This window comes from Corythoichthys intestinalis, chromosome 7 (genome assembly GCF_030265065.1).
Source record: "Corythoichthys intestinalis isolate RoL2023-P3 chromosome 7, ASM3026506v1, whole genome shotgun sequence".
Taxonomy (NCBI): domain Eukaryota; kingdom Metazoa; phylum Chordata; class Actinopteri; order Syngnathiformes; family Syngnathidae; genus Corythoichthys; species Corythoichthys intestinalis.
In genome coordinates this window covers 9,907,858-9,927,927 of record NC_080401.1, presented here as the reverse complement: position 1 = coordinate 9,927,927, position 20,070 = coordinate 9,907,858, and the positions used below count along the sequence as shown (strand labels likewise).

The 20,070-nt window shown below is 36.8% G+C and overlaps 1 protein-coding gene across 5 annotated transcripts in view; it reads left to right on the top strand.

The window, feature by feature from the left end:
• The window catches only part of bcar3 (BCAR3 adaptor protein, NSP family member), a 181,047-nt gene that overhangs the window by 101,991 nt on the left and 58,986 nt on the right, over positions 1 to 20,070 (top strand). The window contains exon 1 of one of the 5 annotated variants that reach the window (XM_057841256.1): positions 10,183 to 11,297. The exons of the other annotated variants lie outside the window; for them this stretch is intronic. Coding sequence (XP_057697239.1) covers positions 11,217 to 11,297 — 81 coding nt within the window. The 5' untranslated portion in view covers positions 10,183 to 11,216. Of the gene's footprint in view, positions 1 to 10,182; positions 11,298 to 20,070 lie in introns of those variants that run through there. 5 annotated transcript variants of the gene reach the window in all.

The following is a 20,070-nucleotide window of genomic DNA, read 5'->3' as shown; positions in this document are numbered from 1 at the left end:
GCGTGTTTTCTTTTGCCTTATTTTAGAATGTTTTTCAAAATACAAATACAGTAAAAGATATAAAACCCAAACGAAGTAAGAATACAGTTTCCTGTCCCTTGTTGTTTTCCAGAGCATTCCTGAAATGACGGATGTGTGTATTTTAAGGTGGACGTTTACGCTAGCTGGTGATTTGGGGTCATTGTGGTCGGCAATGCTGTGTGTGTTGCTCCAAGGGAACATTGGACATGTATTTCCTCCAAGGATCCTCAGGGAGCCCACACTGTAATTACTGTCTTCATTCCCTGCGGCAGTAAATTCTTTTAACTGCTGGGGTGTCACCCCTATGTATGTTTGTGCGTTGCTGGTGTGGTCTTCAGTTTACAGTATCATGCTATTAAGATAACAGTTAGCCTGGCTCTCAAGCATTGTTTGAGTTCATCTCAGGCATGTTCGTCCGCATCAACAATGCACTTATTGATCTATCATGTTCATTGGAGCATTAAAAAAATGCTTTTCAAAATTGGAAGAAAACAATTGTGAATAAAAAAAATCATACACGTTGCTTGAAATATAATAGACTTGATTGATTAATAGTTTAATAGTAATTGTAGTAGATGTTGCTGCTGTTTACATTTCACAGAAAGTGATCCATCTCCTTCAAATACACTGATTGTAAGGCTGTAAATTATCAATTTCATCCAGTCTTTGGACAGAGATATTAGATATGCCAACATTACAATTTTTGGAATGATTATTGATTCAATACAATAAAATGTCCACATTTCCAAAATCTTTTTGCCCAAAGCAATAAAAAAAAAATCCAAAGCAAATTTGATGTGTTTGACAATTCTTCTACTAAAACAATTTAGACATTTGAATGAAACCTTTTTTTAACAAAACGGCTTACCGAAAGGATAATGATATTCATTTTGATCGATTTGAAACCAACTGTGGGTAACAAATCGACTCATCCAAATCGATTAATTGTTACACACTTTGTCACTTGATTGCTCTGAGGTCATATGATGATATTTCCTTCAAATGTAATTATGTATACATTAGGGCTGCAGCTATCGATTATTTAAGTGATTAATCTCTTTATTAGTTTGAATAATTCAAGTAATTGGATCACAAACATTTAATGCCTTGTAGATGAAATTTTAGGAGATGTAAAACAAAAGCAACAAGTGTTTGTGCTTTTAATAATACAGTCCCTGACAAAAGTCTTGTCGCTTATCCATTTTGTAGAAACAATTGCTAATAACCTGACTTTTTATTCAACTGGTTTCAGAAATGGCTCATATGAAAGCTAAGACCCTCCCAAATGATGTTCAATGTAAAAAAATATATTTGTTGCTCTAAAAAAAAGATTTATCATTTAATGAAGCCATAAAGGTCCAATTTTGGCAAGACAAAATTTTTGTCGCCTACAGAAAGTAGTGTGAAAATTGAACAAAAAATGTACTTCAAATACAAAAATATGTTACATAAAATAAGTGAATTAAGTAGTGGTGCTGTGAGATCCAAATTTAATATTTTGCATGACTTCCATGGGCTTGAAGGACTGCATCAATGCGTTTAGGCAAGGATTCATACAGTTTATTGATGAAGTCATCAGGAACATCAAAGAAAGCAGTCTTGCATGCCTCCCAAAGTTCATCAACATTCTTGGGTTTCGTCTTCTATGCTTCCTCTTTCATCCTACCCTAGACATGCTCAATGATGTTCATGTCTGGTGACTGGGCTGGCCAGTCCTGGAGGATCTTGATCTTCTTTGCCTTGAGGAACTTTGAGGGAGAGATTGAAGTATGCAATGGAGCACCATCCTGTCCCTTTTTATGGTGAGAAATGTTAGAGGCAGCTAAGATTTGTTGATATTTCAGACTATTTATGTTGCCTTGTCTTTTGTCAGGGACTGTATTTATTTTTTTGTATTTATTTTGGCTTGCTAGGATTGCACCTTCAAAAGAGGTTTAAATGCAAATAAAAAATAAAATTCCAGAGTGTTTCTTCAAACTGTGCAGAATTGCTCTTTCATTTCACAAGCGCAATAAATGCATTTAAAACGAAATTAAAATACCTGAGCTTAGCCTTAAACGGGATTTAAAAATGAATAAAGGGTTAGTACAACAAAAGAATAATTGGCTAACTTGCATAGCAAATGTCCGCTAGCTTAAATGCTATAAGATGCAGACGTTTTTTTTTTTTTTTTTTTTTTTGCAAAGCTCTTAGCAAATCGTTCAAACATATTCCGCCCCAAAAATTTGTAGTATACCTCGAAACTAAATTACGAATGCATAAACAAACATAGTAGCTCAAACAAAAATTTACAACCTCATATTGGCATTAACGGGAGCAGTTGGATTCAGCCGTTTGACAGTTGTGCCATTCCCTGTTGCCACTAGAGGGCAGTGCATCCACCCACATCGATAAAACTAAATGCAAATACTTTCAAAACAAACCATTACAACCCCACTCTAATTAAACGAATCCTCGAAGTAGCAAAATTTGATTCAAAGCTTTTTTTTCTAATCGGATTCCTCGAGTTAATCGATTAATTGATGCAGCAGTAATATATATAAATACATCTATAAACACACTAGGGCTGTCCCAAATGACTATTTTTCTCCCAATTAGTCAGCAGACTTTTTCAACGATTAGTTAACTAATCTAATAATTGTTTTTTAAAATATATTTTTTAACTAATCAATTACGTTTTTGTTGACACTTTTTACTTCACAAAAACATTTTGGAGCACTTAAACTACACTTAAAGTACAAATAAAAACGTAAATGACAATAAATCACAAATAAATAATGAGGTCAAGTGCTGATGGCATTGACTTGTGCAAAAGAATGGAATGTAAACAGATTCAGAACACTGACTTCGCCTTTCCAACATGATTCAAAACAATTATTAAAAAAAAAAAAATATATATATATATAGATATATATAGATATATATGTATATATAGCATTAATATTGTAGTATACTACTATGTATAATAGTATTATAATATTCATTCATTTTCCATTCCACTTATCCTCAAGAGGGTCGCGGAGGTGCTTTAGCCTAGGCAAGGTACACACTGAATTGGTTGCTAGCCAATCACAGGACACAATGAGACAAACAACCATTCACACACACACTCATACCTATGGACAATTTAGAATGCTCAATCAGCCTACCACGCATGTTTTTGGGATATGGGAGGAAACCGGAGTCGGTGGAGAAAACCCACTCAGGGATTGGGAGAACATGCAGACTCCACACAGGAAGGCCGGAGCCTGGGATTGAACCCTTGATCTCAGAACTGTGAGGCGAATGTGCTAACCACTCATACACCTTGCCACCTCGTATTGTAATAATTATAATGATTGCAAATGAGATTTTTCATAAAGTGTGTCATTTTAGAGCTATTCTTAGTGTAGAATCTGAATTCTGAAATATGTGAGATTAACTCCAGAAATCGTTTTTTATATGTTGAACATGAGGTGCTTTTATTTTGAAATATTCACTGGAAGCACATTCGCTAAAACGCTAACCGTTAGCTTAGCACTCCGTCATGCATGTAGGATCAGTGATAGATTATTTTCCTTTTGTTCGCATCGTTTGCAAATACTGTAATCCAGCGATTGTTCCTGTTTGAAGTGTCCCCTTTAAAAAGCAAGTTTGTGTTTTGGAAAAGACTGCCATTGTTTTAAAGCAGGCTAAAGTTGGTAGGTTGCCTTTTTTTCCCCATTAGCCTCAATGTAGCAATGCTAACATTTATAGTGTTTAATATAGATGTGTTTCCTTATTTTGTATGTCTGAACTTTAATTCTACGGCGTGTTGATGACCAATAAACATCTGTGAAAGGAACTGGAGTCTCATATGCCATCAACACACATGTGCGTGTTGATGGGATATGAGACACGCACGCACAAATGTATGCACGTATGCACGCAGTGATAAAACGCACCCATGAAAAGTACTGCCCTCATTTTTATTAACCGTGCGATAAATGGACTTATTGCATATCGTGACAGGCTTAGCAACTTCAATAAAAAAATGTCGTTAGTAGTTATATGGACTTGCGATCTGCCAGCTTGTTGTCTCCTGTCGTCTTCCAAAATTACAACTGGGTGACGGCCTTAGGTTTTCATTCATGGCTGACGTACAGCCTGGTATGCAAGATTGACATTGATGAGACAGGACACAACAGTGTACCCTCCTTTGTTTCGGTGAAATAAGTCAATGTTTTGGCCACTCTGGTGCGCTTTTTTGGCTTTATGCCGCTTTCCCCGCTTGCATACCGAGCGTCCGCCATTATCAACTTTCCATGCATTTTTTTTTAACCCTTCATTAACCGTCGACGGGATGTTGTGCTTGTTGACACATTTACGTCATCAATGACGTCGACTATGTCGACTGGTTGGGACAGCTCTAAAACACGCACACATACACACACTGGACACACACGTGTACATGATTGTGAGCACAGAAAACTACTCTAAGACAGGATAAAATATCAGTATGCATGCAGTTCTACTTGCACATTATAAATGAATCAGTGGATAGAATTAAATACTGAATAACATTATCCCAAATACAGTACACAAAAATAAACTATGTTGTGGAACTCTTTTGAAATAAAATACTGTAGCTTCATATACAGGACTGTCTCAGGAAATTAGAATAAGAACTTTATCACAATATTCTAATTATCTGAGACAGTCCTGGACTGTCTCAGAAGAACTTTATCACAATATTCTAATTATCTGAGACAGTCCTGGACTGTCTCAGATAATTAGAATATTATGATAAAGTTCTTATTCTAATTTCCTGAGACAGTCCTGTATTTAATTGCTTTACTGACTTGTAAAATGTAAAACACTACAAAGGTAGCTTCTTACAATCGTCAATATTTTGTCACAGTATTGTAGATTTCTCTGAGATGAAAACAGATGAAAACAGCCACAGTTACGGACGTGAAATGCTGAAAATAGTTAATTTTCAAAACAGAAAAATACCAGAGGCAAAAGTCAAGGCTGTATCAAAAATGAAAAAAAAAAAAAAAAAAAAGAGGGGAAGGAGGCACATCCAAAAATAGTATGCCCAGTGGAGCATGCAATGTGACAACAAACAACATTTTCAAATGAGGACCCACAAAGGACAGACTAAGACCAGGAGATAAAATTCCCTCAGACTCATTTTAAGATGAAAGAAAGAACAACAGGTTAGGGAAAGCTTCGCAAGACATGCAATTATTTTGATCACCAGTTATGCTGTCCCGGTTCGCATGAGCCTTTGTTGTCACAGCGGATGAAATGCAAACAACACCCAGGATTGGTCGCAATACAGTTACAAGAGGCAATAGTCACCTGCATTTCCACTGGATTATTCAAAGTGTCAACTTTATTTATTTATGTGCTTTGACATGGTAGTAATGAAAGTTTAAAGTCCATCTAAGTGACATGGCTGACCAAGTCAGAACTGGCCAATTTAGAACAATTAGGAACACCTATCAACTCTCTGCAACAACAACAAAAAAATAGAAATGTGACCACAGGCATTGATATCGGGAAACATTTCTTACATACATTGTCAGCAAAAAAAACTAGAACGCCGAAGCTGCCGTAACTACTGTATATTTCTCAGTTGACTGAGAATACAATGAAATGAAAGGGTGAGAGTAAGTAAAGATAATTTTTCAGTTTTGTCAGTAGGGTTCAAGACGGTGACGATTTGCTTTGATCCTGTCTTTTGGATCAGAGCATAATTGAAAGACTGAGTATACTGTAATATTAGCCCCATTCATTGTTGGTATGAACACGAACCTTGGTGCATCATTTGGATGGCAGGAAGACTCTCCATAATGTTTGTCTTTTTAGTCATGGGAAAAAACTGAAATAATCAACGGAGTTCATGCCAGCATATTTGCAGTTTAGCATTCACAAATGAACCTTTCTACAGATTTCTTTGGAGTGCATGTACCGTTCTTTTTTTGGGGAAAAACACACTATTGCTATTTTATGGCTCACGCCTAAGCAATAAAATTGTTACTTTGCACCATCATATGACTTCGTTTGAGGTATTCCATTCAGAAAAAATGAGTAACTAATTAGCAAAAACCCATAAAACAATGATACACCGGAATGTTTGTAATTGTCTAAACTAAAGTCTATCACCAATCTCAGCATTTGTGCCATCTTGTGGTATCTGTAGACTACAGTTGCCACAATAGGCAAAGCACTGGTTTTGTCAAAATGAAACTCCTCCTATCACTTTGAAGAAATGTACTAAAACTGGTATTCAAAAATATGTTCACGTCATTACCAACAGGAATTAGATTGTGCATGCGTTGTAAAAATCAATTTATTAATTAAAAAAACATTAAAAAAAAAAACAAAAAAACGACATTCACAATAAAATACTATCTGCTTTCGTTTGCCAGAAATGGGAAAACAATAAAATGTTTACTGTCAAATTATAAAACTTCCACAGAAAGAGCTACATTCTAATTTGTGTTTTACAGAAAACAACTGAAAATAGTACAACACCAATTCAAGTGAAGTTGGAACGGTGTGTTAAACATAAATAAAAACAGAATACAATGATTTGAAACTCATGCTCAACCTATATTTAATTGAAAAATCGTGACCTTAGAATTTTATGGCCGCAACATATTCCAGAAAAGCTGAGGCAGGGTCATGTTTACAGAACCTTTTCTTTTAACAACATTCAATAAACATTTGGGAACTTGAGGATACGTACTGTAATTTTCGGACAATAAGCCACTACTAACCTCATTTTGAATCCTGCGGCTTATAGTCCAGTGCGGCCTATTTGTTGATTTATTATGATGGTTTTATGACAGTCTTATGGCGCCACTGTCAAATAAAGTGTTACCAAATACCATAACTAGCAATTAATGAAACAACTGGAACAGCAACTGAAGAAATAATTAGCACAGAAAATGAATTTTAATTGTTCTTTACATCCATAGTGCTGCAATGCAAGCTAGGAGGCATGTTGGACAACAACCGTGTTGACAGCAGGTGGCAGCGGAGGTTGTCTGTCTCTCCCAAGGGAAGGAAGAGATTACATTGCTCAATGATGGCCAAATGAAGCTTTGTAGCCAATTGATTCAAAGCTTCTGGCACTGGTCTCCAACCATTTCTTGATGCTATTTGAAGTATGTTTTGGGTCAAAGTCCTGTTGGAACACACATGACTGGCCCACAACATTTTGATAGTCTCCATATTTCATGACTCCTTGCACACTGTCAAGGTACCCAGAGCCAGAAAAAAGAATGAGGCCAATAAAGAAAAGAACACAGTGCCTAAAGTCAAACGTGGTGTAGGTCCAATGATGTTTTGGGGTAGTTTTGCTGCCTCTGGCACTGGGTGCATTGACAGTAGGCCTGAAGGATATTGGAAAAAACTATTGTTGCCATTTTTTGGGGGGTTGCGATATATTGCAATATTGTATATATATCATTTTCACTAGATGACTATAATAGCTGTTTGGAAAGACTTTGTATGAGCATGACCACAGTGTATAGTGATCCCTCGTTTTTTGCGATTAATGAGGCTCAGAACCCGCCCTGATAAGTGAAAAAAAGCGAAGTAGCGCACCCCACCCTCCCCACAATTCCCCCACCCATTTGTTGTGTGTGTTCAATTTATTCATTCAGTTTTAGCATTGGAAAGAGATAGTAAGACATGTTTTTTCACTTTTTTCCCCCAAAGTATGATTTTAAAAAATGTATAGAGCGGAAAACACAGACAAGACTGCAAAAGCAGTTTCTGCTCTTGCACTCCTCTTTAAAAGAAACTGCCGTATTCTAAGCCAAAACAACTGTTGTGTTTGATTGAACAATATGTCTATATGCTGCCATAGCAGATGCATGGCGCATGAAGCCCCTGAACTATTTTTAATTTGTCCGTTTTACCCTGAAAACCCCCGTTTACAGACGTCGCGCAACCGCTTTTGTTTCAATCCAGCCATAAAACAAAGATAATTAATTATATTTATTATTCAAAATTTATGTCGTTTTTAGCTTAGAATCATTCATTGATGTCTCATATTTCGTTTAAAAAAAAAAAAAAAAAACGACTTAAAAAAATTATTCACTCACATATTTTGAACTTTTAAACAAATTATGTCACAATGAAAAAAATGTCGTCTGTAAAAAAGTAACGGATATCTACCTCATAACTATCGCTTAATTGTATTTTTTTGTTACTGTTGCATTTTCTCCGATATGTTAGATGATAAATAATTGATCCAAACAAAAAAAAGTTGAAAAAAAAAACATTTGAAAGGGTAAATATATGAAAAAGAAACTCTCGACCACTCCTTGATGTCTGCGATTTCTGCATCGCGACCCTTGTTATATTACCATGTTTCACCCATAAAATCCCATAAAAATCCAGCTGTGGCCATTCACAGCTGTGTCTTGACACTCAGTGATACATGCTACATGGAGTTTTTGGATCGAAACAAAGTAGGTACGCGATTATATCTCGTTAAAGTCATGGCGTCTGTAATTCTGTTCTCGTGTGCTCTCACCTCCAGATAGGGTTTTGCTGTTTAATTTTTTTTTTTTTTTAAATGCCCTCCTGCTTAAAATTATATTCCCCCAGAAAGCTGAGATCTTAAGCTTTCCAATGATGTATCACACATGCATATCGGACAATTTTAAAATTTGGCTAAATCTGGGGTCTCAGAGCGGAACTTCAAGTCACCTGAGTGTTTTCCGCCATATATATATTTCATAAATTGTTTTTTAAACAATTCAAATGTAATAATTATGATCAGTTTATAACATAACTGTCCTACCGAATCATTTTTAAACAAGAATAAAGTACTGTAGTAGAAAATGCTTGGTTTTATTAAATGCGTCTGTTTACCTACCTTGACTGTGACTCTTCCCATGACACAACACGTCAGGTTGCCTCGAACGTCTCTACACACACACCAACACACACCCCCACACCAACATTCATTCCAGCGCGCGTCCTTGCAGAAACTGTTTAATAAGTTAAACGATGATTGACACATTGCTGCGCGCTTCTTTGGTAAGATCAAAAACAACCATCTGTCAACATCGTTAACTTTAATAAGCAAGGGCCGCAGTGACTGAGAGCTGGGAAAGGGAGGGAGGCAGGCTGTGCAGAGAGCATGAAGCAGAACAAAACTATTGCACGTCCTTGCGATGGGACTATCGCGCATGTGCACATCGCAATGGCGATGTTTAAACGATATATCGTTCAGGCTGACTTGACAGTGTGCAAGGAGTCATGAAATATGGAGACTATGCAGGGTCTGGGTCTTTGTCAGAGGTCATTGGTGATCCAACAGGACAATGACCCAAAACATACCTCAAATAGCACCAAGAAATGGTTGGCGACAAAGCGCTGGAGATGGCCATCGATGAGTCCTGATCTAAATCATTTTGAACACTATGGAGAGAAGGCACCTTTCAAATCTGAGAGACCTTGAACAGTTCGCAAAAGAAGAGTGGTCCAGAATTCCATCTCAGGTCCACGAAAGTTGTTGATGGTTATAGGAAGAAATTGCTTTCTGATCTTTTTTGTAAAAGATGCGCAACCAATTAAGTTGAGGGTGCCAACAACTTTGTCCAGCCCATTTTTTGTATTCTGTGTAAAATTGTGTACATTTTGGCTTTTCTCTTCAGCTTTTCTGTGTTTTTCCAATGCACAGCCAAGATATAAACACATTCATACTGAAAATATTTGTAATTGCATTAATTTCTGTGTGGAATGTTATATTTTCTGGAAAAATTCCAGGGGTGCCAATAATTTCGTCCATTACTGTATGCATGAAACAGTTTAAAATATGGAAAAATGACCTTGGTGCCATTCTCAGTGAGTAAGGTTTTGCCAACCTTCTACATGCACAGCACTTGGCCAAACTGGGGTTCAGTCGTTCAGTAGCCAGAGTGCCCGACTGCTACAGTGGCAGCTTAGGTTCAAATGGCTTGGAACTAGTGGTGCAACGATTAATCGATTGACTCGAGTATTCGTTTAGAAAAAAAGATTCAAATTAAATTTTGCTGCTTCGAGTATTCGTTTAATTAAATTGGTGTTGCAATGGTTTGTTTTTTAAAGTGTTTGCATTTAGTTTTTGATTTTGGGTGGGTGGATACACGGCCCTCTAGTCTACTTCATTTCACATGGCTGAATCCATCTGCTCCCTGTTAAGAACAACATAAGATAAGGTTTTGTTTGAGCAATTTTTTTTTTTTTTTAATGCATTCGTAATTTAGTTTATAAGTATATTTAGCCATTTTTGTGGGAATATGTGTCTGAACCATTTGTTGACAGCATTGTAAAAAAAAAAGTTAGTATAAAAAAAATGTAAGTTAGCCAACTGTTCTTTTGTTGTACATAGATCCTCATTTATTATTTTTTTTCATACCGTTTGAAGCTCAGCTCAGGTATTTTAAATGTTTATGTTCTTTATCCGATTATTCGATTATTCGAACTAAATAGTTCATCAATTAATCGAATACTATAATAATTGATAGCTGCTGCCTTACTTGGAACGTGGAGTATGCAAATAAAGGACCGTATTGCACAATGTATGTTTAAAAATACTTCAACTACAATATGATTAACCAAATGTATAAATGCATAAAATTTAAAGAACCAGGAATACACAATAGTGGAGAGAATCAATTTTTCATTGATTTCTCCAACAGACATCATCCATAGCTTAATGCAAGTAGAGAAAAAGGGAGAGAGTGTTTTGCTTTCTGCCACTCCCAGCAGTTTCACGAGTGATTCGTTCATACCAGACCACATGGTTCTTTCTCATGACCTAATATGGAGCTCGGGGTGGAGTAATGGAAAATGATCACTGAGGAGGCAAAAGGAGAGAGTGGCGGATGGTTTACTCTGCAGGGGACTGTGGAAGAGAAAGTCAGTGGACGCTGTGAAAAATAGACTTGTCAACATGGCTGATGGGTTGAGGTGGAAAATCAAGTCTATCATTTTTGTTGGATATCTTTGTTATAGCTGACAACATTAATCAATTAAGCAATTAGGTTTTTTTTTTTTTTGAAAGAGACACATGGGAGTCACCAATGGACCTTTACTTCACCTGGTGGAAGTTCAGATACTTTTTGTAATCAAGGTGATTGTAGCTGGTATTTACAGCTGAGGGACACCAGCTGGAGGCATTATTTGGTTACTTCTTGACACTGGAGAAAAAGTTACTAAAAATGTCACAGCGATGTAACCTGAAGAACCTGACAGCAGCTCTTTGCTGCTTCTACCACAACAACTCTGTCATCAATGCAAAGGTGAGAGAGAAAAAGCTACATGTGCATGTCCCTTTATACGTTTCAGTGATTGGTAGAATCGGTATTTGAAGATTTCATTGATTTCACATCAGTGAGTGAAGTTTTAGTTTAGCAGTTGAACTAAAATACTGGTTTTGTGGTAATCTGTTGTTTTTAAAGCAAACCTGTCAAACCACAGTTGCGCTAGTCTCAAAAATCCTTCTAAAAGAGCCCGGTGACACTTCCAGACTGAACAAAATCTAATCACGCTGAATGGTCCTCCTCTTTCAGTCACTCTGTCTGTGACTTGAACACAGGGCTTTTATTATACGGACCAGACACACGCATAAATGAGCGACTGTGTGTGTGTGAATGTGTGGGTGTGTGCGCGCGCCCGTATGAGTGAGATACATTACCAGCTTTATCCATAAGTAGTGCTGGCACACAGACAAGGCAATGTGCGATGGCACGAGTGAGCTACAGATAGCACATCAGGTTGTAGCAAATGAAGGTGATAGCCTTCATGAGGGTGATTCATTACTGACTTGTGATAGTTGGCCCTTTTTATGACGTCAGGGAAATGTACCAATGCCATTAACTTGATTTGATGGAGCCAGCGGTAGGGCAATTGAAGTGCAGCAAAGTGACACAGTGTCCCGCAAGATGCTTACTGGTAGTTCCCATGTTTCTGTGTAGTATATTACAGTATTATATGCTGTTTATTAATGCACTATGTATTGGGACATGTCCAGTGTGTGCACTGCTTCCCCCCTCAATATTTTGGTACAAGAATTGTATGAATTCATTCAGTAGAACATTGCTATGTCAGAATCGACCAGGCTCTCCAACTCTCTTTTATCTCAGCTCAAAGGTGTTATGTAACAAACTAGAACATTTGAGGGCCTTGCCCAAAGTCTTTGCGCCCCAATTTGTAAAACGTATACTGTCAAAACACACCTTCTTGAAACTAGTTCAATTTCCTTGTTTTCAGTGTAAATCTTCTAGAAATAAGTGAAATTATCGGTCAGTGTTTCAAGTAAATTTTACTCAGATTTCTTGAAATTAGAAACACAGCTGTCTGAAAATAAGCTTAACAAACCTATTTTAAGCAATAAATTAGTACATTTAATCTTAAAAAAAAAGCTTGTTTGTCAGAAATGTTCTTAATCCAACAATACATATTGTTCAAAATGTTATTTGAAAGGATTTTATTCTTGATTTGGATGAAAAATAAGTTTTTAAAAAGTTTTAGATGTATGAGCTGGATAAGAACAATTAGTAATGTTTAATTAACTAGTCTTTAACACTCAAACCAAGATGAAGAAAATTATTAGGCTAGATTTAAGATAAAACAATCTAATTAAGACGTCATATATTTGCAGTGTAATTGTCCTTTCTTAAATCAGGAATTTATTGTTGCTAATCAAAATTGTGGAAACCAGTTTCCCTAACTACACCAAGGCATATAGACCCTACCCACGTGACGTCACAACTCCTTCCTCCTGACTGGTGCCGCCCAATTGTCCGTCAACACATCATGTTTACCTGTTACGGCTACGTACATTCCTCCTATTTACGACGTGTTTTTCTGCTCGTTAACGTTAATAATCAAAATGGTGAAGGCGTGTGTGGCGATCGGTTGCAATAACAGAGAAGATAGACGGAGAAGATGGAGAGACTTGAAGTTCTAAAGGATTCCGAGGGACCCGGAGAGAAGAGCGCGAGATGGGCTGCTGCAATTCGACGAGAAAACTGGGCTCCAAACGATTACCACAGATTATGTAGTAGTCATTTTATATCTGGTAAGATGCATTTAATATATATTTAGAGGGTTTTGGGCTGACAACCACAATTAAGATCATTGCTAGGCTAATCGCCGACAACATACACGTATGTATGTAGTGAGAGTGCTATCGCTAAACCATATAAACATTAAAAGCCCTAACTCCATTGACAAACGACATGAAATACATTAGACTTGACAGTGGATGTTAGCAAGAACAAAAGATTTTGAATTGAAAATTTCATAACTCACCTTTCCAAGCACAAGATAGATTCCTGCCGAATTTTCGTGGACGAGTACCTGTTTCACCCAACCAGCAACGAAGTATTTATAAGCCTCCAAGCTCTTAAAGTTTTTCAAACTTTTGTGAGAATAGGCTGATTTTGTGTGGACAAGATAGTTGTACATATCAGGGTAGCTAGCAGATGTCAGGCAAATACGGCGGAGACAGCGGGTCGAAAAACATCGATTTAGGCATCAAATATGGATCTGGCGAATGGATAAACTGAAGCTTTTCCACATAACGCCTTTTATGCAACGCATCAAGTGAGTTTACGGCATCCGAAAGCACCGGGTCTTCCATGAAATGCATTATAAATTGCTCGATCAATTGAGATCATTGATAATACAGACACAAAATGACGGACAAGGGGGCGGAACCATACAGCGAGCACGTGATTTTGTGACATCGGTGGGTAGGGTCTATATACTTTAAGGTCTGTTCGGTAAAATAAAAATAAATAAATTAATAAAAAAATAAAACATTTACTGTACTGTATGTATATAAACCTATTTGAAAAACAAATTTTAATAACATTCCATGATCCCAAGAACTTAAAGAACTAATGAGATTGAAGTATATTCTAAAGTCTCAGCAATGTACAGTGAGAGCCATCATCCACAATTGAAGAAAATATTGTTTATATGTTTATTAATATGTTAATAATATTGGTAAACCTTGCCAGAAGTGGCCGTTTTACTAAAATTACCCCAACAGCACAGGGATAAGTTAACGCCGGTGTTGATGACTCAACTGTAAGAAACAGACTGGGGGAAAAAAATGACCTCCAAACCAGTGTTCCACAGCAACAACCAATCCCGCCCAAAAGAACATTAAAGCTCATCTGACATACGCAAATACAAATTTGACTGTTACCTAAGACTTTCGGGATAAAAGTGGACTGAAAAGACAACCAGTTTTGGGCCAGAACTGGTCCAAAGTTGTAGACACATTAATGTATGGCCCGGATATGGCACACATGCTACCCAACCTGGGCCAGATTTGTATCAAAGAAGTTTTCAGTATTAAATTTGGGGTCCATTTTGTTCGATGTAATGTACTGTAATTTGTTTATATTGCACATTGAATTTGTCCAATGACAACATTTGTTTTTCATGCCATTTATTAATAAAAACATATTAATGCAACATACAACAATATAATAATACAACGTTGTTTTTCACAAAATATTTTAATTGGAACAAGCAACTCCACATTAAAGATGACCCATTTTTAGACTGTAAACAACATAACATAATTGTTAAGGTTCTGGGGTAACTTGGGAACTAAGCTCAGAGGATAACTGGCATGGTAACAAAATTTCATTGACGATGAGAGGGAGTGGAAGATAGTGTCCGAAGAATCCAGTGGGCAGTTCGGTGATAGAAGAGATGAACGAGCAGGCAGGCGTTCTGGCAGGCAAGCATCACAGGATCTAGGGGGAAAAAAACAAACATGTGCTCAGTACCAGGATTACAAGAATCTATGTTAGCTGAAAGTCACATAGGTGAGTTGTTGATCTGGCGATGATGTAAGGCCAAGGACCGGTTTAAGTTAGCTGTTGACAATGATCAGCAGCACCTGGTCCCAGGCTCACCCAACTGTGCAATCAAGGCAGTGACACAAATACACAAATACAAGGAGGAGGGGCTCAGTTTGAATAATAGCATTCAAACATTGAAACATATACAGCAACACAGAGTAAATGCTTTCTCCTTTCATATGTTGTTATGAAAAAATTTTTGGATTACTTAAATTGCAGACATGGCAGATCACCTGAATACATCGGTCTTTTTATTAACGCTTGATTGAATAACTTATTTAACAGTCAAGCAGTGACTTGAAAATGTGATTATGCCTTTAAATAAAGCATTTACCATAAAAATTTGCCATCCGCCGAGATGCTTTCTCCTGTTTAGTGTCGCAGCGGATGCCAGCCTTCAGGGTGTGTGCTGTTGTGATATCACACGTCGACCGTTAAATTTCTGATTTCTAGCGCGTCCGTTCTGCACGGTCCGCCTCGGAACTCTGCGTAACCTATCATTTGGGCTGTCAGATTGATGATCTCAGCCACATCTGGCGCACTGACGTTCAGCGGGCACGATTGCTATGTGAATCTGGTGAACTGACGCCGGATCCGGCACACAGTCACCTTCTATCGGGGTAGCAAAACATTTAAGAAAACATCATACAGGCATGACAAAGCTAAATTATTTGTATAGTACAATCCAACACAAGGTAATTCAACATTAAATTTAACAAGAAACAATTAAATCAATTAAGAAATAGAAAAAAAACATAAAATATCAAAATCAGCAAAACTTAGTTAAAAAAAATACACAATTAAATTAAGAAATAAAACAAGTCACACATTGCTGATTTGAACAGTAAGGTCAGTTGGGGATATGCTATAATAAACAATATTGTATTCAGCTACTATTTGAAGGAACTAACCGTTTGAGCGCACTTCAGATCTTCAGATAATTTGTTCCACAGTTGAGGAATATATTACCTGAATGCTTCCTCGCGCTGCTTGGTCCTTGCCCTTGGAACACACTACAAACCAGTTCCAGATGACCTGAGGTGTCTGAATGCTTCATAGGGATCACACAATCCACCATGTATTTTATTCCAAGGCCATTAAATGTTTTGTAGACCAGCAGGAAGATTTTATCTATCCTTTGACTCACCGGAAGCCAGGGCAGTGATTTCATCACTGGAGTAATATTGTCCATTTTCCTACTCATGTGGGGACACTGAAATGTATAGAGCTGTATGTCATCTGCAATTCTGCATAAGTATCATAGAGATGTTGTGACGCTCCATAAGCTGAGCTAAAGGAAGCATATATTGTCGCTGTTGAATAAAAGCAGTGTGAGAATGGACCCTTGATGAACCCCAACAAGTTTATACGTACACACATGACCTTAATAAAGGTGCGATGAAATGCTATAAGGGATGTAAAAATGATAGCAGACGACATTTATGACACAAAACCATCAGAAAAAATTTAAGAGTGAAAGTACATACAAATAAATTAGTCTTCCTTTTGCAGCTGCCTTGGCCCCTCCCCGCCCACAAAAAAAAATCTCCAAACAGATGATGCTACACCCAGGATGAGCTACAGATGCTTGCAGTCTGCTAGCATGCCATCCATGAGCTTTGTATTCAGCTGTTGCCATGCGACCATACTGTCATTCTGTTAACATGTACCAGCTAGCACAGCTTTAGAAAGCTAGGCATTATCATCAAATTCTGGTATTGATGGCCAGACCCGGCGGCGTAGGCGGGCATTAGGGGGCCAGGCCTGCCCTGAGAGACTGCTGTGCCCGCCTTAGCTCGATTAGACTGTACTGTGTAATTTTTTTTTTTAATCTTTCACAAAAACACACACATGCACATGGAGAGGACGAACCCTCTATTCATCCTATCTTGATCTGTCGTCATTCAATTCAACCAATCTGAGCGGCGAATGAATACAATTTCTAGCCAATGACAGACAAGGGGGGCGGGCCGAGTAGCCGGCCATTGGGTGCTCATGTTATCAGTGGATATGTTATGTTTACGCTGAAGCATGTTTACGCTGAAGCACTTTAGTTGAATACTGTAAATGCACACAGAACTGCACCATTGTTTTTCGCATACCTGTCAAGTTGTATGGTTTCGGCGTAATTTGTACAAGTGAGCATTGATTTTTAAAAGTGTACGCTGTACATTCAAAATCTGTACGTTTTTTATGCATTACGTGCATTTTTTTTTCTCCGTTCAGATTTTGTCACCGTTTCGGCAATGAGACAATGTGCGTTACGATGCGTTACTACGGTGGTTAAATGACGCGAGAAAAGTCAGAGACACTGAGAGAGAAGAGTGTTGTGATGCTGTAGCAAACACGATGCTAGGCTAGGTGGCTCTATTATTTCCTGACTGTAGCCGACAGCCTACAATCTACGCCTAGATATCAAAAGCGAAATGACAGACGGCGGTGTTAATAAACCATTTTGAAGCAGTAGACTTCTCAGAAAGGCTCTGTTGTAGTGAACCTTCCTTGCGTACTTAAGTAACTTTTTATCTAAAATACTCCTAAATCGGGAAAATCTTGACTTGAATCTATCTTTAAATGATGAAACTTTTAAAACTTTAACATGTCGAAAGTAGAGAGAAGGGAACTAATACAAAAACGGTAGCAATTTTAACAACTTCAACAGTTGATTCACAACATTAAACGATTTCCAAACATAGCAAAGGTTACTATTTTTTTTTTTAATGAAAAAAAAAAACATGAAAGGTAACACCAGTTACTTTGCCAAGTAACTAATTACTCTTACCTTCAGGTAACAGAGTTACTAACTCAATTACCTTTTGGGAGAAGTGATTTGTAACTAATTAATTACTTTTTAAAAGTAAGATTAACAACACTGGTCATAAAGATGAAGTCTGCAGAATGAAAAGTGACTATATCGGAGATTTCATTCTACCAATTTGTTGCCGAAGACAATTTGCCTGCAACTATTGCTGATCACTTCTCAGAATTAGCAAAAGAAATGTTCCCTGACTCAAAGATTGCATCGGTAAGTCCATTTTATCAATTGACCGTTTTCATTTATAATTGGACACACTAACGAACTACCTTCAAGTCAATCCATGGATAGAAAGACTTGTAGTTCTTAAAAGATAAATGTTAGTATAAGTTATAGAAATTTTATATCAAAACCTCTCTTAATGTTTTCGTTTTAATAAAAAGCGAGCTGAAGTGCCATGAAGTGCAGCTATCAAAAGACATGATAAAAATTGCCAAAAGTGCTAAATACAATTACAACAAAAGTCACTGTTAAATTTTAGTAATCATTAAGTAGCTGAAGATATTGATTGTTCTTTGATTGCACCAGGTTATATGTTACAATGTTACCAATAAATTCATATTATTTTAAAAATTGAGTTTTAATTTTGTTTCATATTGCACACTATATACAACGTTGTAAGATTCGTCACCAATTTGTAAGGGCATACGTCACTATTTGTAAGATGTTGGTATTTTGCCAACGGCCTCGGGTTGACAGGTATGTTTTCGTTTGTCTTATTGATTTTATGATGAACTACCACTTGTGACTTCAGTGACAGAAAATATTTCAGTGCACTGATGTAGTAATGCACAGGTAATAATGCCACTGTTCAGGCTAAATTTACGTTGACAAAGTGTGCCCCCCCTAAAAAATGTAATACCCCCCCGTAATTTCTTTCTCCAGCCAGGTCTGTTGATGGCACAGCCAGATTTGTTGGGGCATTCCCTGATGCTTTGTTTTGGATGGAATAACTATTAAACAAAAATGCCAGATCTGAGTGCCAAACTAGTTTTATACATGTAAAATTTAGGGGGGGGTCAAATGATTAAAATGTTTAATCGAGTTAATTACAGCTTAAAAATTAATTAATCATAATTAATCGCAATACAAACTATCTATAAAATATGCCATATTTTTCTGTAAATTATTGTTGGAATGGAAAGATAAGACACAAGATGGATATATACATTCAACATACGGTACATAAGTACTGTATTTGTTTATTATAACAATAAATCAACAAGATGGCATTAACATTATTAACATTCTGTTAAAGCGATACATGGATAGAAAGACTTGTCGTTCTTAAATGATAAATGTTAGTACAAGTTATAGAAATTTTATATCAAAACCTCTCTTAATGTTTTCGTTTTAATAAAATTTGTAAAAATTTTCAATCAAAAAATAAACTAGTAGCCCGCCATTGTTGATGTCAATAATTACACAATGCTCATGGGTGCTGAAGCCCATAAAATCAGTCGCACCCAAGCGCCAGCAGAGGGCGACAAAACTCCAAAAAACACAAGTAACAAGTGGACATTGCACTGTGCTGTCATTTTAATCTATTTGAGCAGGGCATGTGCGTTAATTGTGTCAAATATTTTAACGTGATTCATTTAAAAAAATAATTATCGCCCGTTAATGCGATAATTTTGACGGCCCTAGTAAAATTACATTAGTGCAGTCATTCTTATTTCATTTCACCATTTCATAGGACCTTCAAAAGGTTGTGCAATTCAAAAACTCTCCAGTATTGCTTAATTAGAACAATTCTCGACAACAAAAATAAGAGTGATATGAAATATGTCCACTGAGATGGTAAAAACTCATGGTGGTTATAGAAAATGCTTAATTGCAATTGTTTTTGCTTTGGATGGACCCAGACTTTCATACCTAGGGAGGAATTACCTCCTCCGTAGAATTCGACGTTGCTTTGACTTTTTTCCCCCCATCTTTGTAAATACAAATATTAATATTAAAATATTAACCCTTTAACACCTAAGCCTATTTTAGCTGAATTTGCATGCAATTTATATTGCCTTTATATTTCAAAGAAAAATTTTTTACAATGGCCAAGTTGGGTCCCTTTTTTCAGGACACCTTGAACTTCATGTCCAAACTGTTGTTTTCTTCACTGACCAATTATAATCCACATTTTGGACCCAAAAAGACAAAAAAAATCCCAAAATCTTTTTTCAAAATTTGTAATGTTGATGTCCCATTGACAACCAAACATGCTCGACCAACCGTTTTGAAGCTTGATAATATTTATTCAACTTGTTAAGATAAATATTCAATCAAAAAAAATAAGATTGAATTGTTTTATGTTTGACAATTCAACACAAACAGCAGGTATGGTCATAGGCGTTTTTGGCCTTTACACATACTATG